The sequence below is a fragment of the Quercus lobata genome, chromosome 10 (assembly GCF_001633185.2).
Source record: "Quercus lobata isolate SW786 chromosome 10, ValleyOak3.0 Primary Assembly, whole genome shotgun sequence".
NCBI lineage: Eukaryota > Viridiplantae > Streptophyta > Magnoliopsida > Fagales > Fagaceae > Quercus > Quercus lobata.
Window position 1 is genome coordinate 26,830,674 of NC_044913.1, and position 25,661 is coordinate 26,856,334.

Genomic DNA, 25,661 nt, shown 5'->3' on the forward strand with positions numbered 1-25,661 from the left:
GGCCCAATATATATGTAGACATGCATTCCTGGGCCTATCACCTCTACAATAGCCCCTCGAAATTCTTCTTTCTGGCTCTTCGGGGAGAAAGGAGGATTTCGATGTCACTGTAGTTGCTTTGTGATCATTGTATACCACTCTAACTACGAAGACGCCTTTTTAACTGCCCAAGGCACACTTTTGATGCTTTTGCATTCGAGACGCGCCTTCATTAAATTTTTACGGCATCCTGTCCCCTATGCTTTATGACGTGATGTGGATCTAACGGCTGAGAATTTTGCTGGAGCCCGGGCGGGAATTTTCTCGTTTGTAACTCTCCTTTGACATAAATACCACCCAAATCAATTACTCACCTCACTTTAGCATTAATTTCACTTTAGCGCTTATATATTGAACCTGCAAACTCACCCAACTCACTCGTGCCCCTACAAATACCAAGAGCCTGTCCAAGGAGAGTTTTTCTTTTTCCTGTAAGTCTTCGCACACCTTTTCACTTTATTTTTCCATATAATTTTTTTTTTTTTTGTGTGTCCTTTCCTCCTTGGCACTTCTCACTTCTCTCAATCTTCTTAGTTCCTCCAAACTTTTCTTAGGAATGGATAGATTCGCTCATTTGGTAGACTTCGAGGAGGTTTTAGAGGACTTTAGGGCTCCGTATAGGATTCCTCCAAGAGTGGCCCTTAGGTACTGTAAGGAAGGGGAATGACATGAGAAAAGGCAAGAGGGAGAAGTGGTGATCCCAATGATTACCTTCATAGAAGGAGGGATGAGAATCCTTATGGGTACCGTAACTAGGGACTACCTTAGGGCCCATAAGTTAGCTCTCACCCAGTGTACCCCAAACATGTTTAAGATTCTAAGGAGTGTAGACACCCTTAATGAAAGGATGGGCTTAGGGCTTACCCACCATGATATCAATTGAGTCTATAACCTCCACCACTTAAAGGGGCAGGGGTATTACTTGAAATCTAGGTACTCCGAAGTTAAGCTCATTCAATGCCTTTCCGAATCCAACAAAGGCCTGAATAAGGATTTCTTGATCGTGTCAAGGGAATGGCATGATGGCCTTCCCTGCCCAACGAGAGGGGGACAACCAGGTGGGATTTTAGACCTAGAATGATTATTCTAAAGTTATCCCCTGTTTTCTTTTTCCTTCGTTTGTGTTTGTACATAAAGCTTCCTTTGATTTGCATGATTTTTTGCTAATGATGTTTTTTGTTTCTCTTGATGGTTTTGTAGATAAGAATGCGACTACACCTAACTTCAATCTCGTGAACCAACCGAGTTTGGATAAAATCTTGAAGGTCGAGGTGTTTGTCCATACAGATGGCCAATTGAGGGCGGCCCATCTGATCTTGGACTACATCCCAATTTCCAAGAGCTTCCAAGCGTCAAAGTGTGTCATTAAAGCTAGGGATCCTCGACTACATCGGATCAGTGTTACTGCTCCAAGCTTTCTGATCACCAGTCCCATTCCAGAAGGCATGCTCACTACCGATCCGATACCAGAAGGCGTACTGAAAGTAGCCCTGCCACCACCACATACAACTGAGGAGGCCACTTCTTCTAATCTTGCCATCACAAAGAAAGAAGAAGAAAAAGAAGAAGAGGTAGTTGAAGTGTCTGACTCCGAGGACGAGTTTGAAGTTTTTAATCAAACTTTGTCCCCAGAAACTTCAACCAGTGATCTTGGGCAGCCTTCCCCATCCCAATCCAGCCACCATCAAGGATCTACCTCTACACCAGACGATATGGGAATCCAATGTAAGCTGAGGTCCACCCTGCAAGAATTCCTGGAGTCCTAGCCAGGGAGGGACGCTCCTGATAAGGCAGCCCAGACAAAGCTCCCCACTCCTCCACCCACCCAAACCCTCCGAGCTAACCTTGTTGACCATAAGAGGAAGAGGGAAGAAAAGGGTAAGGAGGTGGCAGAGACAAGGAGAACCCTCCTTTCCCATGAAGTTAAGCCCCAGAAGGGGGCCAAGCAGCCCAGAGGCCTTCAGATGAGGTTAGCCAGTGAGGTAGAGCGAAGGGGCGACCAAAGAGCTGCAGCCCCAACTTAGGCCCTACGCATGAAGTTGGATGAGGATTCTCTACTAAGTGACGCCTCTATCTGAGACTTCCAGTAGGGCATGGCTGGGTATGTGGCAGACGCGGTGGAGTAATCCCTGTTGTTGCCAAAAGACATGGATGACCTTAGGTCCATAAGGCAGTATAAGGTCTTCCTCGGACTAAAGAGGGACCTAGCCATGGTAAGTCCTTTTTTTTTGTTTATTTATTTATTTTATTTATATATATATTTTAATTGTACACCTCTTCCCTTCCAAGCCATTCAAGCTACCTTCAGGGTCGAGGAGATGGTGAATAGTTCCCATCGAAAAATGAAAGAGGAGGAGGGGATGCGAATCGTAGTTATGGGTGCCTTCCACCTGGCTGAGAAGAGAAATCAGGAGTTGAAGAGCAGGTTAATCGAGCCAGAGAGGGGCAAGAGAAGTGCAGAGGTTGCCCTAGATAATGCTGAGAGGCAGGTTGAAGGACAACGCATGCTCCTTCGTCAGATTGAGGATCAGCTGGCCACCTCCAAAGAGTAGATTATTGCTTTGAAGAAAAAATTGGAGGAGGTGGAAAAGGCCAAGGACCAAGCAGAGAAGGCCAGGGATTAAGCCGAGTAGGAAGGGTACGAGATAGGAGTGGCAAAAACCGAGGAGGCCCTCAGGGCTGAGGTCTCGAGGGTATGTAGGAACTACTACTCCCAAAGTAGATGGTCTGAGGAACCAGACATAACTGAGATTCTGTTTAACACTTAGATAGATGTCAGGAAGTATTAATTTATCCAATGCATGTGGTCTGAGGAACTAGGCATAGCTAATGTTTTGTTTAATACTTAGATAGATTCCATTAAGTATTAATTTACTGAAAGTATGTGGTCCGAGGAATCAGGCATAACTAAGGTTCTGTTTAATACTTAGAAAAGTAACTTAACATACCAATTTACCCAAGGTATGTGGTCCGAGAAGCTAGCATGACCAAGGTTCTGTTTGATAGTTAGAAAGATGCTATTAAGTATTAATTTATCCAAAGTATGTGGTCCAAGGAACCAAACATAGCTAAGATTCTGTTTAATACTTAGAAAGATAACTCAACATATAAATTTACCCAAGGTATATGGTTCGAGAAGCTAGGCATGACTAAAGTTCTTCTCAGGTTATTTACATTCCAGGGTCGTGGTACAACATTCTCATCTAGGTCTTCAAGATGATACGCACCTATTCTAGCCATCAAGGTGATACATATGGCCCTTCCCAATTGGGTCCTAACTTTCCCCATGCTGGGTTCTTTGCAGTACCCAAAACCTTTCTTAACACCAAGTTTCCAGGTGCCGGCCTTAGCTTCACGTTGGTATCATACCCTTACTTAAGTTTGTGTTGATAATAGGCCAATTGGACCATGTCATTTTCTCTTCGTTCTTCAATTAAGTCTAAGCTTTTCTCCAATAGCCCATCATTCTACTCAGAGTGAAAAAGCTTGTTCTCAGCATCGGAAATCCTGTTTCCAAAGGAATTATAGCCTTAGCCCATAAGTCATTGAAAAGGGGTCTTCCTAGTGGACCTACAAGGTGTAGTCCGACATATCCAAAGGAAGTGTGGTAATTCTTCTATCCATTTTCCCTTTGCGTCATCCAGCCTTTTTTTAAGCCAACTCATTATGACCTTATTGACAGTTTCAGCCTGTCCATTCCCCTATGGATATGCCGGTGTAGAATATCTATTTGTTATGCCCAGGTTGTAGCAATACCTCCTGAAGACCTTACTATCAAACTGAAGACCTTTGTCCGAGATGAGGGTACGAGGGGTTCCAAATTGAGTGATAATATTTTTCCAAATAAATCTCTTAGCATCCATGTCCCTGATATTCGCCAATGGTTCAGCTTCAACCTACTTGGTGAAGTAATCTGTACTGACCAACAAATATCTCTTATTCCCTGCTGCCTTAGGGAAATGACTTGCAATGTCCAAGCCCCATTGAGTAAAAGGCCAAGGGCTGGACAGAGGATTAAGGACTCCTCCCGATTTATGAATGTTTGGTGTAAATTTTTGGCATTGGTCACACTTCTTCACATACTCTTGTACTTCCCTCTGCATATTTGGCCACCAATAGCCTTGAGTGAAGGCCCTGTGAGACAAAGATCTACCCCCTGTGTGGCTTCTACAAATCCCTTCATGTAACTCTTCTAAGAGTAGCTCAATTGCTTCAGGGTGTATGCATAGCAGATATGGGCTAGAAAAAGATCTCTTATACTATTTTTGGTCCTTGGATAGCTAAAACTGAGAAGCCTTTCTTCGCATCTTGTTAGCCTTTGACTTCTCCTCAGGTAGGATATCCTCCTTAAGGAACAATACTATAGAGTTGATCTAGCTAGGTTCCACCCTAATCTAATGAATATGAGCCACGTTTCTCCCTACTTCAGTAGGCTTACATAAGTCTTCCACAAGGATCATCGAGGTAAACTTTGTGTCGAGGAGGTTGCTAGCATGGCAAGAGAGTTGGCATGTGTATTTCTATTTCTAGAGATTTGTGATAAATTAAAAGTCTCAAATGCTGACTGCAAATGTCTAACTTGGTTCAAATACTCCTGCATTTTGGGATCTCTGGCTTCTAGCTCTTCCCAAACTTGGCCCACCACCAGCCTTGAATCAAAGAAAATCTCTATTGCTTTTCCACCTATTTTCTGAACCATTGCCATCCTTACCAATAAAGCTTCATACTCAGCTTTTTGTTTGTGGCCGAAAAGTCCAATCTCAAGGATTTCTTAATTGTAATCCTTTCAGGAGATATCAAAATTAGTCCCACTCCAAAACCTCTATGGTTCACAACACCATTGTCATATACCTTCCAGGACAAAGGCTCCTGTAAGGAGATTGCACCAACCGATTTTCCGTCCATGTTCTTTTCTTTACCCTCTCTTCTAATGGGGTTTTAGCAAACTTGACCACCAGATCGGCAAGGACCTGACCCTTGATAGAGGTGCGAGGCATGTACTTGATATCAAAAGCCTCTAGGATCGTACCTCACTTGGCAATCCTTCCTGTGTAATCAGCACTCCGAAATAGAGATCTAAGCGGAAGTTGGGTCAGGACAATAACTATGTGTGATTGGAAGTAGTGGGAGAGCTTGCGCGTAGCATGCACAACTGCCAAAATGGCCTTCTCTAGGGGTAGTTAACGGACCTCGGCCTCATATAGTGATTTGCTCACATATGTAAGCAAATAATACCTCGTCCACCTCAGGCTTGGACATGACAGGTGGCCGAAAATGTATTCCTTAAGCTATTGAAAGGTTATGGCACACTTCTTAGTCCACTCAAATCCCTTCTATTTATTAAACAACTGGAAGAAGGGTTTGCATCTATCAGCTGACTAAGAGATGAACTGGTTTAAGGCAGCAATCATTCCTGTTAGCTTCTGGACCTCTTTGGGATTCTGAGATGGTTGCAGACTGTTAATTGCCTTAACCTAATCAGGGTTAACCTCAATTCTCCAGTGAGTGACCATGTAGCCCAGGAACTTGTCTGATCCCACGTCAAAAGAGCACTTGGAAGCATTAAAGCACAGCTTGTGTTTCCTTAGTATCCTAAAAATATCCCCGAGGTCTCCTACATGCTCGGACACCACCTTACTCTTTACCACCATATCATCTATATAGACTTCAATATTTTTACCCAATTGTAACTCAAACATCCTAGTCATCATTATTTGATAGGTAGACCCTGCATTTTTCAAACCAAAAGGCATCACCTTGTAATGGTAGTTTCCAATAGGAGTGACAAAAGCTGTATTTTCTTAATCACCTAAGGCTAGTGGTATTTGATGGTATCACTGAAAGGCATCTAAAAAGCTCATCTGAGGATGGCCTACAGTCGCATCCACTAGTTGGTCTATCCAAGGCATAGGGAAAGGGTCTTTTGGATAAGTCTTATTTAAACTTGTGAAATCTACACACACTCGCCACTTCCCACTTTTCTTTTTCACCACTACGGTATTGGCCAATCACTCAGGGTAAAAAAACCTCTTTAATAGCCCCAGCTTGCTTGAGCTTCATCGCCTCGTCTTTGACAACATCAGAATGATCCTTAGATGAGCACCGAGGTGATTGCTTTTTGGAGGTGACAGATGGATTGACATTTAAATGATGGCAGAAGAAGCTCGGATCCACCCCCAGAATTTCGTAAGCACTCCACGCAAACACATCAACTTTCCTTCTGAGAAATTCTATCAGCTCTCCCTTCTCCTGAGGAGGCAGTTGAGCTTCAACTTGAAAAAAAATTCTTCGGATCATCACCCACAACAATTTTCTTCAAATCCTCACATTTCACCTCTTCATCCGACCCATTGACAGATAACACCGAGGTCTTTAATTGCTATGAGCCTCCCTCAACTCCCAACAAGCTCTTCGATCTGATCCTCGAACGGATATTTCACCTTCAAATGTAGAGTGGAGGAAACAGCCCCCAGGGCATGAAGCTAGGGTCTTGCCACGATGGCTGTGTAGGGAGAATAGGCATCCACTACAATGTTCACCTCCACTACCTCTGAACTTGCTTGTACGAGTAGTTTAATCTGACCCTTTAGAATGACAACTTTTCCATCAAAGCTTACCAAAGGTGAATCGTATGCTGTCAAATCCTCAGGCTTTAGGTTCAGCCCCTTGTATAAGTCAAGGTACATAATCTCTGTACCACTGCCCTGGTCTACCATCACTCTCTTCACATCATGCCATTCTATCCTGAGCATGATCACTAAAGCATCATCATGTGGTTATACGGTTTCAACCTTGTCCTCATTTGAAAACCTCCACTCTAGCCCTTTTCGGCACAGGATTAAAGTCCTTGGCGAGTGGCAGAGCTACAAACATCACCCTGGAGGGTTGCGAACCAGTTCTCTCAAGAGCAACAAAGATGACATTAATTGTACCCAAAGGGGGCCTTGAAGAAGTATTACCCTGAGCCCTCGACCTTATTTGGTCTCCTTGCCCACTTGACCGGTACAAATACTGTTGTAACCTTCCATCTCTGACCAATTGGTCCAGATGATTCCACAAAGTTCTATAGTCCTCGGTGGTGTGTCCTCGTTCTTGGTGGTATTGGCAATGAAAACTTTGGTTGCACCTCTTGGGGTCTCCTCCCATCTTTTTTGGCCATTTGAAGTATGACTCATCTTGATTTTTTCCAAGACTTGATGTACTGGCTCTCGGAATACTGTGTTAACCACCTGAGGAGTCATAGACCCAGATTGCCCAGTAAAATCTCTTGGGGTCTGTTATTGTTGTAGCGGTCCAACGTGAAATCTCTCATCTCCTGAAGGATAACCTTACTCTTCCCCTTGCCTTGTTGTTGGTCCTCCTTGACCCGTTTATACTTATCTATCATATCCATGAGTTGTCATACATTGGTAGTAGGTTTCTCAGTCAAAGACTTCCTCAAGCCATGTTCGGTAGGTAGGTTGACCTTGATTGTCCTAATGGCTACATCAATAAATTCACCATCTATCTCATTGAACATCTCCTAGTATCTTTCCAAATATGTTTTCAGGGTCTCCCATTCTCTCATGGATAGAGACAACAAGGAATTTAAGGGCCAAGGAACCCTGCTGCATGTAATAAAGTGAGATCCAAACGCCTGAGTGAGTTCCTTAAAGGAATCAATGGAGCCTGCTCCTAAGCCATCAAACCACCTCATGGCCGCATGCCCTAAACTGGAGGGGAACACCTTACACATTAAGGCCTCATTCTTGGAGTGCACAACCATTCTCCAGTTAAAGTAGCTCACATGCTCCACATGGTCTGTTCTACTATTGTACATGGTGAACATTGGCTGAGTGAACCGCCAAGGAAGTCTCCCTTCCTTGATTCTGCGTGTGAAAGGTGATTTGGAGATTTGATTGAGTGCTCTACTCATCGTATCATTTCCTAAGCCTTTGGAAGATGAATTTCTGTTTCTGCGATCATGATGGATGTCTTCATTATATGAGAAAGACTTACTAGGAGGAGCCCTTAATCTGCGTCTGTAACTACAATCCTCTTCGTCGTCAATAGAAGAGTCAGAAATGGACGGAGTTCTCTTTCGCCGTTTGTGGCGCAGTTTTCTCTTCAGATAATCAATTTCTAGTTGCAGGGCCCTGGTATCCTCCTCTTGAGAAAGGTGGCTCCCATTTCAGGATTGGCTCTTGCTAGTGTGGGTGGTATGCACACTAACCTCCTAGTCTCTTCTTCGCCCAAGATTGACGAAATGGTCTTTACGCTGGTTCCCATAGATTTTGCCTGGTTCAGACTTGAAACTGCCATAGTTGGACGTTAGACTCACTACAACCCAAGTTCTTCCCACAAACGGTGCCAATTATAAGGACCCGATTTAAGTCCCTAACCCAAAAGGTGGATGGACTTAGGCCCAAAAAGCCTAAAACAATGAATTTGTAGAGAGTGGGTTGGAAAACTAAGTTTTAGTGAATCAGACAACAGGTGAAGTAGATCTTGATGACAAGAGAATGAAGATAGACAATTTTAAACTGTAAAAAATCATTCTTGGCACAGTCCGAGGAGATCGGTTCTTATATATTGATTCACAAATTTGATTACAAGTTCAGTTCTTGGTTGCTATAGTGTTTTTCTCTCAACTTCTCGATCCCTTCTCCATGGAGGGTCTCTTCCATTATATAGTTCTCTTTAGATGATCTTGGCCATACACTTGTTGATCATCCAAGCTACTACTTGAGTGCTTGTCTTATCGGATACTCTCTCAAGCTCTCTATGCATTGGGGTAGCCAATGCAGCACTGTTCAAGGGTCTTTTCCACATTAATGCAATCAGGAAGTTAGCTCCAGAACATTTAATGCGGTGGTAGCAACTTTCCCTTGAGATATTTCATGGCTTCCCTTTATTCTGCTCCTTCTGGATACTTATCCACATTAGTGGAGTTGTCCGGACCGTTGCCCTTAGTGTCAGACCACACCTTCTGACCTCGACTTTCCCCTGCTGAGGAAGTATTCCTCCTTGGACATCCTTTACATACCAATACAGGTTCTTAGAAAGGTGTTTACCAGTCCTCGGACTATTCATGTCCTCGAATTGGGCCCTGGCCCAATATATATGTAGACATGCATTCCTGAGTCTATCACCCCTACAATTATTATTATTATTATTATTTTTGAGAATTGAACTTCATCATTATTTAGTCTGAGAGGAGAAAAACAAGCTATTTTTGTTTTGTTTTGTTTTTTGTTTTTTTTTAATGATAATTCAAAATACATGGGGGAGTGTTGGAAATACCAATAGGTAATCTATCAGAGCTAAACTACAAAACTCTTGGAGAGAAATAGAGTATTTAATCTAATCATGCCTAGTTTAGGCGTTTCTACCGTGTTTGTTTTTTTGGTTTGTTTTTTTGGTCATTTCTACCGTGTTTTATTTTGGGCTAAAATGCAAAATTCACCATCTAAGTTTCTTTAGAATTTATTTCAGTCCTCTAATTTTATTTTCATTCATTTCATTCCACTAGTGTCCGTTTGGGATCTGCTTATTTTGTTGAAATTGAATTTTTTTTTACTGAAAATACTATAGATAAAGGTAAAAATTAGCTGAAATAGTACAATGAGACCCATGAATAGTATCAAAAAATGCAGTGTGATTCATAAATAGTAGTAAAAATAAGCTGAATAATAAAATAAGTTAGCAAAAATAATTACCAAACGGACAATAAGGGTCTGTTTAGATACCGTTTATTGCTAAAAACTAAAAACTGAAAACATTGTAGCAAAATAAATTTTAAATGTGTAAATAGTGTTGTGGGACCTAAATTTATATTGAAATCTGTGTTTGGATGACTTTTATGGGTCTGTGAACAGTGCCATGGGACCCACACTTTTTCAGCAAAACACACATACGCAAATGTGCTTTTCATTTCAATGCAATCCAAACACTCACTAAATTAGAGTACTAAAAATTATAGGATTGAAATAAACAAAAACAAAGTTAGCGGACTAAAATGAATTTTGTTGAAAAATAGAGGGTAAGTTTTGTATTTTAGCCTTTATTTTATTAGCTGTAGTCTCTTGTTCTTTATGAAATACTATTAATTTTTTTTGAAAGATTTGGTTGGAAAAAAACTTTTTTTTTTTTTTTAATCATAAAACAGAGAAGAAGAGAAGGAAATACGAAAACAAAAATGTTTTTAATGTTTCCAAGATCCACCCTTTTGTTACATATTTTGTTATGAAGCGTCCCAAATTGCTCCATTCTGTTAACTTGTACAAAGAATAAACCCATTGGTAATGTATTAAGTTGTTGTTTTTTCTTGGTGAGAAAAACTGAAAACTTGCCCAAATAATATTGTCCACTAGGTGTCAAAGCATAGCTGGTACTTATTATAGTGATCAGAATCATCAGATCTTTTTCTGTTACATAACTTGTAAATTTTAACCTAAATCTAGTGCAACATATTAGAACTTTTATATTATTAGCCAAGGTTGTTCACTTTCTTGCCAATTTAGTAAAAAAATAAAGTTGTTCACTTGTTATGTAAACATCATGCTAACCAAATCATAAAATTTTGTCCTTTATAAATTGAAACTACTAATTTTTCCAAATACTTTTATTGTGCGGTTTTGTACCTCTCTCTATTTAGGCATATGTTCGATTTAAACTCTTGTAATTTAAATTCCTGTCACCTATTGTCGTAACTATCGAATTATTAAATAAATAAAAAATTCAAATCATCCAAAGAGCGCATTTCACTGCCTCTCTATCCTGTGTGCCTTCTTGGATTGCCCTTGCTAAGACCCCTCGAGCTTTCCTTCTTCAGGATTATTCTCTCATAATTAAGGTAGGTTTTATTTTCTATAAACTTTTTTTATAGGGTGTTTAATTCTTGTTATTAGGCTTGAATTTGGGTGATTCTTGTAATCTGCTATTAATTTTTGCCTCAGCTACTTCAAACGTTATATGCCTATTGCAACATTGTTCTGAATTTTCGATATTAGAGGTTAAATTCTAGAATGTTGATTTTTCTTACTTGTATAATTTCCGATGAACCTTTTTTCTTTTGTTGAGAAAAATGAGCATTAAATTATGATTTCAGTTATAAAGATTTTGGGTCTTAAAATAAAATTTCTGCCTAGCTTGAGAGGATCTTGATGCAGAATAACGAGACAAATATTTGTTACACTCAAAACTGCCTAAACCCAATATGCATGCTTTGTTATTCTGGCTAAAAGTCAGGCCCACCATAGCATCACCAAAGCAAAAACCTTTTTGTTAGAGTGCGTACGTTGAACCAATTTTAGTGCTCGATAACTTCAAGGAGTTGGTCTAATGGTTTTCATGACCCCATGTGATTCATGAGGTTCTGGATTATATTTCCTAGCCAATACCTTGGAGCCACCTTCAAGAGGTTGCTCTCTATAATTATCGAGTGTGTGTAGGACGAGGAATTATACTCACCAGGGGATTAGTTGTTGCTCTATATGTTTTGCACACTGACGTTTAAAAAAAAAAAGCCCAGGTGAGATATGGCCCTAAACAATTGGTATGCAAGATGCAACAATTGAAGAACTTAGATTAGTCTTGGCCTTGGGCTCTGTGTTTCCAAAATTCTTCAGTATAGTTAGAGTAGGACTTTTAAGGCATTATAAAAATCAGTATTTCTTAAACCCATGGAGTTTCGTTATGAGTAATGTTAGAGAGAGATAATATTTTTCACTGTTTTTCTTTTTAAAAACAATTGTTGATATAGTTTATTGTGATTGGTATAACATTATTTTTACCGAGGTTTGTTACTAATGCAACTTTTATTATGCAAAAATTCTAATAGATAATGTCAGTAGAATTTTAAAAAAAAATTGTGAAAAATGTTGGGCTGGTTCTTTAATGGGATGGCTTTGTCAACAAGAAAGTGAGAGGATGATAGAGTCCTTTGCTTTTATATTTTGTTCATCATGAATTGGGAAGCTATGAAATTATAGAATAATAATGGCATATATATATATATATATATATATTCATATACTTAGGGATTTCATTCTCGTTGAAAAAATATCCAAGCTCCTATTAAGAGGACGAAGAAACAAGAACAAGCTAGAAAAAAAAAAAATTGCTTTATTATTTGTTAATTCTAATATCAATGCTGGATTATATTACATTTCTTTGTATTTGGGGTGCACAGATGACATGTTATTTTTCTTTCTTACAACTAGTGCGTGAGGGAGGAACTTTGAACCCATGTTTCCCCCAGACAAGAGACTAGTGCCATTGAACCACAAGGCTTGGTGTTTCATGTGGCTAATATAATTACAATGCATATGTTATGTTGTTTTCCTACTTTATTTATAAGGTGTTAAGTTTGTGACATTTTCAATTGGTGTTTCAATTGCTCCTATCATTTTTTTTCTGAATGGTTAGTAGTACTTGTCACTAATTATGATAGATACATTATCTGAATGATCCAACTTTTTTTCTTTTGCAGCTTAATTTGGGAAAATGCCTGAGATTATGTTAGGAAGCCACACTGTAAAATCTCATGGAGTCAAAGTGGCAAGAGGACATATGCATGACTGGATAATTCTTTTGGTTCTTGGGGTAATAGATATCGGTCTGAATGTTATAGAGCCTTTTCACAGATTTGTTGGGAAAGACATGATGGCAGACCTGAGATACCCATTTAAAGAGGATACTATCCCTTTTTGGGCTGTTCCAGTTCAGTATACAAATTCTTTGATTTTGCATTTGTAATTTTGTATACCTAATGTTACTTGTGATTTCAAATTATATTACCTTCTATAAGGAAATGCCCTTACACTTTCTGTTTCCTGTGACAGTTCTATGCTGTACTGTTGCCATTTGCTATATTTACTATATATTACTTTCGAAGAAGAGATGTCTATGATTTGCACCATGCCATATTGGGTAAATCTCCTTTCCTTTTCTAGGCTTTTGATAAACCTGCTTTCACTGCTTGTAACTCATTGTATATTGTTTGCAATGCAAGATCAGGCACTCTATTTTCTCTTCTAATAACTGGAGTTATTACGGATTCAATCAAAGATGGTGTTGGTCGACCACGGCCAAACTTCTTTTGGCGGTGTTTCCCTGATGGAAACCAGGTGTGTCCTTAATTTCATACCACCTCAACCTTCTTTTCTCTTTTTTCCTTCAATTTTTTGATGGGATAGATAGTCCTCTTAATTGTGTATTAAGCCAATATGTTATTATCCTCATGCTCTGACATGTCAGGTCTTCCATCCTGTAACATTGGATGTCGTTTGTAATGGAGATAAGCGAATTATAAAGGAAGGATACAAAAGCTTTCCTAGTGGACACACTTCATGTACGTAGAAGAGCTATTTACAGGTTACTTGTTTTTGCAGAATAACAACCACCTTTGGATTATTTATTAACCATGACATGATACATACATATCTAATTCATTTATTCCTCATCTTCATCTCTGACATTGTTTTATTTTGTGTTCGATGCATATAGTCTTAGCATTATTTTCAACATATATATACCTTACAAAGACTAGTGGGAATTTTTATTAAATTGTAATTTGTCATTTGAAACAAAAAGAGTCCATATCACAGTTAAGATTTTTATTTTCTAGATCTAAAAATGTACATAGTATTAGTATTAAATGATGAGTTGGCTTAGGCTTAATTCTATGGGGTTTGCCTTTCATTGGATTGAATTTCAGTGAGGGTCACAAGTGAGGATTGTGGGGGTAAGGGAGGACACTGAATGCACTTCTAAATTTGTATATTTAATCTGAACCATTAAATAGAAAAATTTCAAATGGAAAAAAAAAAAAAAATCCTTTTCCTGTTCATCATTATTGCCTTAGCAGCTCAAACAATTGGGTTAAGTGTTCAGAATGCCTATTAGTAACTCTACTCTTCTAGTTATTCTGAAGAAGAGTAAAAATTGTTACTTAAAAATGTGGCAAGAAATTAATTTAAAATTACCATCAAAAGGGTTGGTAAAGGTGATTTAATTTTGTAGGTTTCTTGAGTTTGAATCTGCCAAGCATGAAGAAGCCATAAAGTTTTCATATAAGACAAACATACAAACAAACTTGGTGAGTGGTGTAGTGGGTTAACTAGAGCAGCTGGTTTGGTCCAGTAATGATAAGAATTGATAACAATGCTTAATTCATTGAACCACAAAGATGCCTTGGAATATTCAATAGCTGCGGAATGTTTTCAAAATGATTCTGTAAAATACTTAAGGAAAATTCCTGACTTCCATTCTTGTTTGGGATCAGGAGGGTCTCATATTCATTTCTCCTGTTCTTTGCTCAGTAATTAGAGGCGTTATATGGTAGCATAAGATTTGGTCATTCACACTTCGATCCATAGATGGTGGTGCAAATACACTTGAGCTCACTTTGATTATGGTCATCAATGTGCAGGGTCTTTTGCAGGTCTTGGTTTCCTTTCATGGTATTTATCAGGGAAAATTAGAGTGTTTGATCGCAGGGGCCATGTTGGAAAACTTTGTGTTCCATTTCTTCCATTGCTTTTTGCTGCTTTTGTGGGAGTTTCTCGTGTTGATGACTACTGGCATCATTGGACAGATGTCTTCGCTGGAGGTCTTATAGGTTTGCACTAAAATAAATTAATTAGTGTGATTAATTTCTTTTTTGATCCTACTTTATCTTGGTAAATTGGATCCTATATCAATTAACATAAACGATTATCTCACTGATCCAATTCCCTTTTAATTTTTTCAATGCAGGATTAACAGTAGCCTCATGTTGTTACTTGCAGTTCTTTCCTTTTCCTCATTCTGTGAATGGTATGTCTCATTTACTTTTAATTTCTAAATGCTAATATTTTTTTACTAAGTGAGGTTGGTGTTAATTTTTTAAATAAGATGAAATTTGGTCAATTTTACACAAGTACTATTGTTGCATGATCTATCACAATAGTATTTTTTCTACAAACCGAATGCCTTTCAAAACTGTAATGTTGAAATCACCTGATATCAACCATTGTTTAGTGAATCTCTTGTACTTGGGACGAGTTATTAAGATTAGGAGAGGGATTTTTGAGTAATCATAAGTAATTGATCTAATAATGGTCATGAATTGCTCCTTGGTAAGGTTCATAGAACATAATAGATTCATATAATCCTCTACATTTGATCTGCATGTGTGCCTTTTGTGTTTTGAAAGGTTACTACAGCTGTGGTTTGGAGTAGGAAATACAGAAAGTGAAGTTCCATTGGTGCCATTGGGGATAAGATTTAGATTCATATTTTGTGGCTTTAAATGATACTGTTGTTTCATTCATGTATGGTGGTCTAAACAGAAAATAAGAAAATATGCTCGGGATATGAAATCAGCAAATATTGCAGCCAATTGTGAAAATATGTATCTTATTTGTGCACTTAAAACTTATGGTTGTACTTGTATCAATTGTTCAAACACTTTGCTAGCAAAGGGGCTTTTATAAGTGAAATGCTTGGAATTTTGTTTATCATCAATCTTCTTATTCTTTATTGTCATGTTTAATCTTTAGTCTCTTCTCTTCTGGACATCCAGGTTGGGCACCTCATGCATATTTTCAAAATTTGTCAGAGAGCAATAATGTTCCTCGAAACTCTTTAAGAAGGGCTCGCTCTCTTGGTATGGAGCTACATGAAGCACAAACTTTATTTATAAGACACGACAAAAATAAAGAAATTGGAGAACCCAGTTCAGAAAGTACAAGTCCATCATTAGATTCAATGGAAGATGGGACAAGCAGATACTGATTTTAGATTTTTTTTTAAATTAAAAAAATATGAAACAATTAGACATGTCTATTTACATAGAAAATCCAACTTGTCACGTATATATTCTAACTTTAAACTATGTATAGGACTTGGTATGTGATCACTTCCTATAGATGTTCTTGAATTTTTATTGGGCCATATTTCTAAAAGCAGTCTATATTCATAATACATATACTTTTTTTCCCCCCAAAATTTAGGAGGGTGATGGTCACCCTAGCCCAGTAGTGCCTCCGTCCCTACTGCCCATAGATTTCATTGTTCTTAAGAAAAGAGTAATAATTTAATATTTTGGGAGAAATGTTCTTTCCACATATAACAGTAGATTTTGTTTCCACATCTAATAGTAGATTTTTTTAATTAAATTTATGGTGTGATTTGCCAGGAGAAAACATTATTTTCGAAGTATTTAAATAATTTTTTCTAACAAAATACGTAACTAAACATAAACCAAAAAAATACATCAAATAACATTAAATCAATGTCACTTTTAAATTACAATCCCCTTGTCAAACAGGCTGCTAAAAGATTTGGGCTTACCCAACCATTTTTAGGCGACAAGGCAAAGATTTCCTCCAAAATGTAGGCTGGTCCATTGCTTTTGGGGCGATATTAACAAGTAGCCAGCCCAGCTTTTGGATCCCACAGTGTTGAAACCGTTGTGGACGCCACCTACCTCTAGAACTCCCTCTCTACTTTGCATTGTTTTTATTCGATTTATCTGCTGCATTTTATGACCTACTTGTTATTTTTTTGTTGATGAAAATGACCTATATTTAATTCTAGCTTAAAAGCAGTCTTGTCATTTCCAAAAAAAAAAAAAAAAAAGCAGTCTTGTCATTTCCCAAAAAAAAAAAAAAAAAGAAGCAGTCCTGTCATTTGGCTAAGCATTTAAATGATAGAATTAGGTTCTCCAAAAATTAAAAAAGTGATAGAATTAGAGCCAACCACCCCAACTCCCAAACTTGCTTGAAAATGTAACAAGTTAACAACATAAAGGTCGCTAGCGTGTTCTACTCTACGTTACTGCTAAAACAGTTCCAAGTAGAATTATGAGACTTTTTTTATTTATTTTTTATTTTATTACAAGATAGAATTTTATTCTAACTTAATTTAGATGTATATGTATATAAAATTTTCTTTTGAAGACTTGAACTCCGACCTTTACCTTTACCCCATCCCCACAAGGCAAAGATTTCCTCCAAAATGTAGGCTGGTCCATTGCTTTTGGGGCGATATTAACAAGTAGCCAGCCCAGCTTTTGGATCCCACAATGTTGAATCTGTTGTGGATACCACCTACCTCTAGAATTCCCTCTCTACTTTGCATTTTTTTTAGTCGATTTATCTGCTGCATTTTATGACCTACTTCTTATTCTTTTTGTTGATGAAAATGACCTATATTTAATTATAGCTTAAAAGCAGTCTTGTCATTTCCCTAAAAAAGAAAAAGAAAAAAAGTAGTCCTGTCATTTGGTTAAGCATTTAAGTGATAGAATTAGGTTCTCCAAAAATTAAAAAAGTGATAGAATTAGAGCCAACCACCCCAACTCCAAAACTTGCTTGAAAATGTAAAAAGTTAACAACATAAAGGTCGCTGGCGTGTTCTACTCTACATTACTGCTAAAATAGTTCCAAGTAAAATTATAAGACTTTTTTTTATTTTATTTTATTACAAGATATAATTTTACTCTAACTTAATCTATTAGTATATGAGTGTAAAATTTCTTTTTGAAGACTTGAATTTCGACCCTTATCTCCCACCTCACAAGCACTTATACTTGTGAAATGACTATCACATTAAGGAAATACGGTGGTAATTATGAGACTTTTTATCATAAAAGAATTAAATGAGACTTTGCTAAAAAAAGAAAAAGAAAAAGAAAAAAAAAAGACTAAAGTGTAGACACTAACTCATTTGATTTGACTAATGGCGTTTGAGGCTTCCAATTTATCAGTTTGGGATAGGTTGTTTCGTTATAAAATAAATTGAATTAAAGGTATCTTCTAGATTCTCGGAGAAGGAAAAGAGTGGTTTTTATTTTTATTTTTATAATTTATAAAGTCATAAATGTGGGTAAAAAAATAGGTTATTGTGAAATTATTGAGAGATAAAATAGTTGAAAAATTATACAATAATTTAGGAGTATGATTATATTGTGTACTCCTTGCTCATAAATAGTGAGTCTCATCATGAATTTAATAAGTAAAATCCACTATTATGCAAGATAAGGATAAAGATTGAGATATTATTTCACTCCTAGAGTATTGTACAATTAGTTAATTAGCCATAATCTGGTTTAACGGGTTTCCTTCTAAGGTGAGTTAAAGGGTGATTGAAAACAAAGAATAGAAAATGAGGTTGGTGAACAAATAATTGTCCACTTAAAACTTTTTTGATTTCTGCTAATTACGGTGCTTGTAATAATTGGGGATAATGTGTAGGAAATTGTGGAATGAATAGTAATACATAGAGGACCTATATAGAGAGAGATTAGATAACCTACTAGTAGTAGTAGAACAATATAAGTACAAGGGTATAATACAATGCAATACAAATAAGTATAAGTACGTCTATACAATGGGATCAAAGAGTGGGCTGGGGCCTCTAATACACTAACAACCCCCTCAAACTCATTGTGGGGGATGAGAGATCATTTTGAGTAGTTTAGATATTATATGTGGGCCCATTTGGTAAAAGATTTTTAGTAATATAGTTTGTATTTTTTGGAAATACATATAGGTAAAAAAATGTATGAAAATACATGTAATATTGTTTAAACACTGAAAAATGTTATTTAAACAACAGTAACAAACGGTCCCTAAATCACGGAAACGCCTTAAGGTGTGACTTGGTGAATCTATTTGCAAGCTACTCATGAGTCATGAGAGGGAATTGAGTGAAGTTGGAGGGAGCTATGAAGAAGATGATGTCGAGCAATGTTACAATCAATTGTTTGGTACGTTTTTGGAAGATGTGATTACAAGCAATATGGGTGGCACTCTTGTTGTCACGGTGTACAGGAGTACTAGTAGAAGCAAGCTAGAGACTTAAATCTTGTAAGAGCTAACATAACCAATGGAGTGTCGAGGTAGTGTCAGCAAGAGTCGGGTATTTAGTCTCAAATCTCAATACTAGATCAAGCAACAATGATCTACATTGAGTTATAAGGGAGGAATCAAGAAGAAAGAAGTACCCAATAGTGAAACAACAAAAAGGAGAAGCATCAATATTAGAGCAAGCAACCAGGGTCTATAGTGAGTGTACTGTGGAGGTGTGCAACAGGGGCAAAAGTTTCCTCGCATTTAATGTCATTCTCTTGAGATGAAACCTTTAGCCAAAGAGGTGAGCTTTTAATCTCTTCAAGAGAGAGTGGTGGAGGAGAGGGGCATGTGGAATTTTGTCATTTTTGTGAAGAGCTCGTATTCCTAGAAGATGATATGATGAGACCCTAAGGAATTGAAACGTACAGGATCCTAGCTAACACCTATATTCTTAAAAGCGTTTTCAACCGCGATAATGACAATAATTGTTGTCACCAATATTCTTAAATGGGGGATGACGAGAGTTTATTTTTTGACGAGCTCTAATTGAGATGAGAGGAGGAAGATCTAAAGGTTGTTGTACCAATCAATGAGGCTAATGCAGAAGGCTTCATTAGTCAAAGAGGTTTTCTAATAGGGTTTCTTAAGTTCTTGAGTGACAAAGCTACAGTTTGCGGCGTTTGAGAAAGCTATACGTAGATTGAGACTAAATAAGGTCATTTTTGCAACCCAAAATGGTATGAGCAATGTGAGAAATCTCATTTCGAGTCATTTAGACACATCAAATGTATAAACAAACCTATGAAATACATGGTCAAATGAAAGTTGGTCAATGATCAAAGTCAACAGGTTAATCAATGGCAACCGAGACGTATGTCAGACACGTATTGGAGCATGTCTCACATGTGCCAGGAGGGACGAAGCGCATGGCTCAATGTGGGCGATGTGTGAGGCACATGGATTGAGGGACAAAACTTTAAGTGGCGTGTGAGGGTCCAGGAAAGCTCCATATTAGTGGAGTACTTTCGAGTGACATGCTCAGGCTAGGGACTCAAAGAGGAAGCTCAAGAGGTTGAGATTTGAGAGGATTAATGCACAAGCTACTACGTGAGGATGTTGCAAAGGGATCAAAAGAGAGAGTTTCATAACCTTGGTCTAATACCATATAGAAATTCAGAATGATGATACATGGAGTGTACATCAGAATGAATAGTAATATACATATATATATAGAGAGGCAAAATAACTTAGCAGTACTAGTACGTAGTATAATACAAGTATAAAAGCATAGAATAGAATAGTATATTAGTATAAGGAAGTATACAGACATATCTAAAGAGTGGGTTTGTGCCCAAAACCAAATACTGTGTTTTTGATACACCAATAGTGCTTAACCCAAAGTCATAATTTAACAATAATCTAGAATTTATGATCATAATGATGTTGGTGTATCTTTTCCAAGCCTATGTGCCAAAACATCACCAATATTGTATAGCTTTTCAAAAGTGTCTTCCTTGTCAAGGTATATATAACTGCACTTTTTACACAATAGACAAAATAAACTGATAAAAAATATATATTTGTCAAGAGGCGGAGTTAATCGTTTCATTTCTTGCACATGCAAGACGCTGAACCTTATTTGCTCAATATATATGACTTTCTTTTCAGATGAGTAATGGCTACTTTTCCTAACATAGTCAAAACAGCACGAGTGCACGACATTTATATTACACTTCTCATTGAATGAAAAACAAGAAACTATGATAATTGGTTACCTTTGTTGTCCCGGTTACTTGTACGACATACACACGTGTTAAGCTGAAAAACTTGTTTGGAGAGGGAGACTTAATATAATTAATTAATCCAGCAAGATGACAACTCCAATCCACGAGGAACTGTGGCAAAGGTAAGATTTTTGTTGTATTTTGAAAGAAAGATGAGAGTAATTACTTACTGCAAACCTAATTCCAACCCCCCTCCCCCCCTACAGAAACATCACAGGCGCTGTACTCAATTGATGGCAAAAAGTCCATAATGCGATGGCAAAAAGTCCTCCCATTTAACGCGATTCACCTACCTTTAATTTAATTTTCCTGTAACCTATCTTACCTAATAATCCACTAGCGTAAAGTAGTCCTCTTTTTTTATTTTTTTTGGTGGTTAGTTTCATGTCTGCTCACTTCTCTTTATTCAATTTTACAAAAAAGTAAAAAGGAAAAAAAAAAAAAAAAGGTTAACAACTATCTAAGGTATTGATTTAGCAATTATTTTTAAAAATTTTTTATAGAAAAAAAAGAGCAAATGATTTTTTTATAATTTTTTTTTATGAAAGTGGTATTAAAATTTTTTTAAAATAATTTATTGACAAATGCTTTAAAGATACTAATAAAAAATATTACTATAAAATTTAATCACTAATAATAAATGAGATTGACGAATTTTAAAAATACAATAAATGAATGTTAGAATTATATTTTTGAGATTAGTGACCTATAAGTTTGTAAATACTATTATGTAGGAGTAATAAAATTTATAAATATGTTTAGTGTCACTCTTTAATTTAAACTTTACTATCACAATTTTTGTTACAATTTGTAGAACTGGTGGTTAAGTTTAACCTTCACGCATGACTGCCTTTTTTTTCTCCATCCCTCATCATGGTCCATCACGTGAAATTGTGAGAAAGTTGTGCTGTTGTGGCACAAAGACTCTCTCTTTAAGCCTCTCACCTATCTTTGCTTTTCGCCTTATGACTCCACTCGTAGCTCTCTCCCCATATAACTCCGCTCACCTCCTTAGCCTTTAATGAGGTAGCCCTCTCTTTGAGTTTTCAAAGTTAAAATACTCACCCATATTGTCTTTACTCAGTTGGCTTCATTCCCCGTTCCATGCCTTTGGCCATGTAGCACCCCATCTCTCTCTGTCTCTCTCTCTCTCTCTCTCACACACTCACACACACTCACACACAGACAACATGATCATGGAGTCGGACATTATTCCATTTTGTGGAATCATGGGAAGGCGCAGGTGCAGAAGAAGATATCATAGACTAAAAAGTGAGGAAAATATACAGATTTCTATATCAGAAGTTCCAAAGTATGCAAAGACTAGAGTGGCACCAAAGGCAACCTTATCAATCAAGTTCTTAAAAAGATTTAGAGATGATTATGTGGAAATGATGCTTTGCTTAGCGGGACATATTGCGCAGTTGAATAATGGTAATGTTTACTTATATAAGAAGATCCCAAATGCTCCACTTTTCTCACCTTCACAGGGGGTTGGTTTCCGAGCCAAGTTCTTTTAAGCTTAAGTAACTTGCCTTTTCTTTTATCTTCTCTATCTTGTATCTTTCATGCTTTTTTTTTTTTTTTTAATATATATTTTTTTCTAAGTTTCTTATGTAGATGGAATGATCTTGTTCCTGTATAAATTCTATCTCTGTCCTTTGTGGTGAACTCAGAAATGAGTGAATGTTCAACCACCCTTTTCTTTTTGGTTTTCTTTGTTATCTAGTTGGTAGCTGCATAAATGTGGAGATAACAGTATCAGATCAATGGTTGATTAATATAAGCATCAACCGTTGTATCATATTATTTGAGTAGTATTGAAAACTGTGAAAGTAATATTCTCTCATCTTCCTTCTTAATAATAATAATAATAATAATAATGAGTTCCATTAATTAAATTTCAAGTCAAACTCACAAATTTTGTGAGGAAAAAGCATTAATTTAAGAGCATTAATTTGAATAAATTTCTCTAATTTTTTGCTAACGAGTACCCTAAGGGTACTCATTAACAATCATTTTAAGAAAGTTTTGACATCACTTTTATGGGAAATGAAAAAAGCTGTCAAAATATTAATTGTTTTTTTTTTCTTTTCCCATAAAAACTTTCTTTAACTGGATTTTTAACAATTACCCTAAGGACACTCGTTAGCATTTCCCTTTTTATAATTCAAGATATTTATTTTAGAGTTTTCTTTAAAAATTTAAAACGAGAGCCATCACACCTTCCATTTCCACTACAAAAAAAAAAAAAAAAAAAAAAAAAAAAAAAAAAAGCTAGGGAATATTTGCCATGCATATTTATTTGGAGAACAAAAAGAATAGTTTCTTACTAGGATTTTATTGTTCCTGTAACAAAAATTAACAAATAAAATGAATTTTCTAATTTATTAAATTATGCTCTAAATAATAATATTTTACAAATTTGTATTATAAACATTAGGAGATATTACTTCACTAGAGCTTTGACGTATCTTATATTCCTAAGAGTTTACATCCCTATTCCACCATAGGGATCTATATTGATTTCATTAATAGAGTTTACGATAATGCAATCTCATTATCCATCTCCAATCGCTGCCTTCAAATTTTGATACTAGATATCACAGTAAAATCTGTCTCCCACATCGCAAAAATTAAAATTGCTGGCGGTATCCTAAAAATTCTTCCTAGAGGACACTCCCAATGAGCAAGTCCTTATGAACATATGGATGCTTCATATCTTGTGTAATTGAATCAAGGAAGTAGCCAAAAAAAAAAAGTAGCACGGATTTTCAGACCTAACAGCGAGATCAATACAATCCCACCATGTGGAAAAGTTTGATAATGATCCTTGATTCTTACATGTTTTTATGATACCCCAAATTATGTGGATTTGATTGGATTGAATTATTTAAGTGTGAGTTGTGCGGGTATGTGCAGATCAAGCGTTTACTAGGTGGATTTTGGGTTTATAAGTGATTATAAGGAGCCTTAGTTATAACTTGACTAGTCTTTTTAGAGTATTAGTGTAGATGTGACTATTGTTTTCCTTGAGTCATTACAAATAACATTAGAACAAACGTGACAACGCAATATGGCTTGGGGCATTGCAACAAAATGAGGATCCTGACTAGGACATCAAAAATTTAAGTGCAGGAAGATTGTAATATGATAAATTGTGTAGATTTTATTAGATGGACTATTTTAATGTGTGTTGTGTAGGAGGGTGTACATTTGTGTTGACTAAGTAGATCCTAATTGGCCTTGTAACTAATTACAAGAGGTTCCAATTGTAACTTAACTAGTCATTTTGGGCTATAAGCGCAAATATGACTAGAGCTTTTCTCAGGCTATTACAATTCCCGCGTGCTACAATCATGAAAAAGGAAGGTAAGCAAACATGGTGCTACACCAAAGCATAAAAAATTGAACTCAAATATCATATGCATTCTAAAATTATAATTGAATCATTTCCATGCATAAAAAAAGGATTGCCAAACATGATATTTCACATATGTCACATTGTAATAAGTTCGAGCATCAAAGGGTCACACATGATTAATCTTGAGGCCACGTAATCAAAAGTTCCTAGAGATGTGTTAAGTACTTAAGTTTCCCTAGATTAAGACATGAAACCAAAGATGATTGGCAATATATAATTTTCTTGGCATCCAAAGATCCGAAAGTTTAGCATGAAGAGCGAATCTTGACTTCAAACTCAAGTTTTTTCTCATGGAAAGATACAAGCTTCATAATAGATTTATGTCCCAAGTCAGAAAGAATTAGGTCTGTAAACTAACCAAGCTTTGTTGAGTAGTGTATATTTGAGTTTGGCTTGTCAGTAAAAGTCAAAATTTCAAGCTTAGCTCGAACTCGTGACAAGCTTAAAATAATTTTTGAGCTTGAGCTTGAGCTTGTGAGAAAGCTAAAAAACTTGAGCTTGGCTTGATTGACTTGATTAATTAGTCAATCCAAGCTTGAGCTTAATATAAAGCTCAAACTCGAGCTTAGGTCAAGCTTTTAAGCTTGAGATTTAACAAAATTATATTATGAATGCCTAAATCTCCAAAAATCAAGTAAAAAAAAATAATAATAATAACATACTCATTTTATCATGCCTCTAAGTCCCAACTACAATTAGCCATTGTTCAAATTACGACTTTACATAACTAGCATACTCATTTCCATCTATTCATCCTTCATTATATTGTCTATAACTTATTCAACAATTGTTCGAAATACAATTTTTACATTCATGTTATATGGTGAAGGAATAGAATAAGACTTGTTTTGTAACTATTATGAATGGGAAATGACTAACATGTTTCATAACTTTGCATTAGATGGTTGATGAGGAAAAACCATACATGACCCACTCAAATTTAGAGAAAAAAAAAAAATGTAACTAAAGTCTAAAGTGGTGTTTGGTCAGTTTAGAGTAAAGGGAAAAATTAAGGTAATGGGTAGTATTTCCATATTGACCATGTTATTATTAAGATATGTATAATGAGTATATTTAAAAAAAATACATATCAAGCTTATAAATGAGTCTATGCTCAATTTGTTTTGTATCGAGCCTTATAGCCACGAGCTTGTTCATGAACAAATATTTTTGCTTAGGCTCAGCTTGTTTATCAAATAAACCTTAAACTAAGGTTCAAACTTGACTTATTTATAAACAAACAAACATAAATGAACTTTTTATTGAACCGACTCCAAATTGTTTATGAACGGCTCATTTACCATTGAATCATAAAATTATTTTGTTGAGACATTTTGTCAAACAAGTTAAGTGCAAGTGGAAAGGGATAGGACAAGGACAGCCATTCAACCACGGAGACCAATCCATTCGATACAAAATTTGTCCAAGGCAAGTTATTCCCATCAACAAAGCACCAAAAGAATACTATGGCCGGATATTCCAATGTCCAAAATCCGGATTTAAAAAAAAAAATATATATATATATATATATATATATATTAAAAAGAAAGAACAAGAATGATAATTGTCTTACCCTACATGGCTTGGAAATAT

General features: G+C 36.5%; 1 protein-coding gene and 1 long non-coding RNA gene across 7 annotated transcripts; one reads left to right on the forward strand and one right to left on the reverse strand.

The window, feature by feature from the left end:
• Nucleotides 1-10,551: 10,551 nt before the first annotated feature.
• Nucleotides 10,552-15,966, forward strand: LOC115963182 (lipid phosphate phosphatase 2-like). 6 transcript variants are annotated; one of them, XM_031082101.1, is made up of 9 exons: nt 10,554-10,873; nt 12,243-12,379; nt 12,512-12,741; nt 12,864-12,951; nt 13,039-13,148; nt 13,279-13,372; nt 14,453-14,641; nt 14,779-14,838; nt 15,587-15,966. In XM_031082101.1, exons 3-9 carry the CDS (start codon nt 12,526-12,528, stop codon nt 15,796-15,798), a joined length of 969 nt encoding a protein of 322 aa, XP_030937961.1. In that variant the 5' UTR covers nt 10,554-10,873; nt 12,243-12,379; nt 12,512-12,525; the 3' UTR covers nt 15,799-15,966. The 6 variants fall into 6 exon arrangements, with proteins under 6 accessions (XP_030937964.1, XP_030937961.1, XP_030937960.1 ...); XM_031082104.1 differs by lacking the exon at nt 12,243-12,379 and having other exon boundaries at nt 10,552-10,873; nt 14,453-14,632; XM_031082100.1 differs by lacking the exon at nt 12,243-12,379 and having other exon boundaries at nt 10,555-10,873.
• Nucleotides 15,213-16,589, reverse strand: LOC115963184. The gene is made up of 2 exons (XR_004085735.1): nt 16,357-16,589; nt 15,213-15,678 (listed from the first exon to the last, which is right to left on the reverse strand). It is a non-coding gene; the product is annotated as an uncharacterized LOC115963184 (long non-coding RNA).
• Between the last annotated feature and the right edge of the window lie 9,072 nt (nt 16,590-25,661).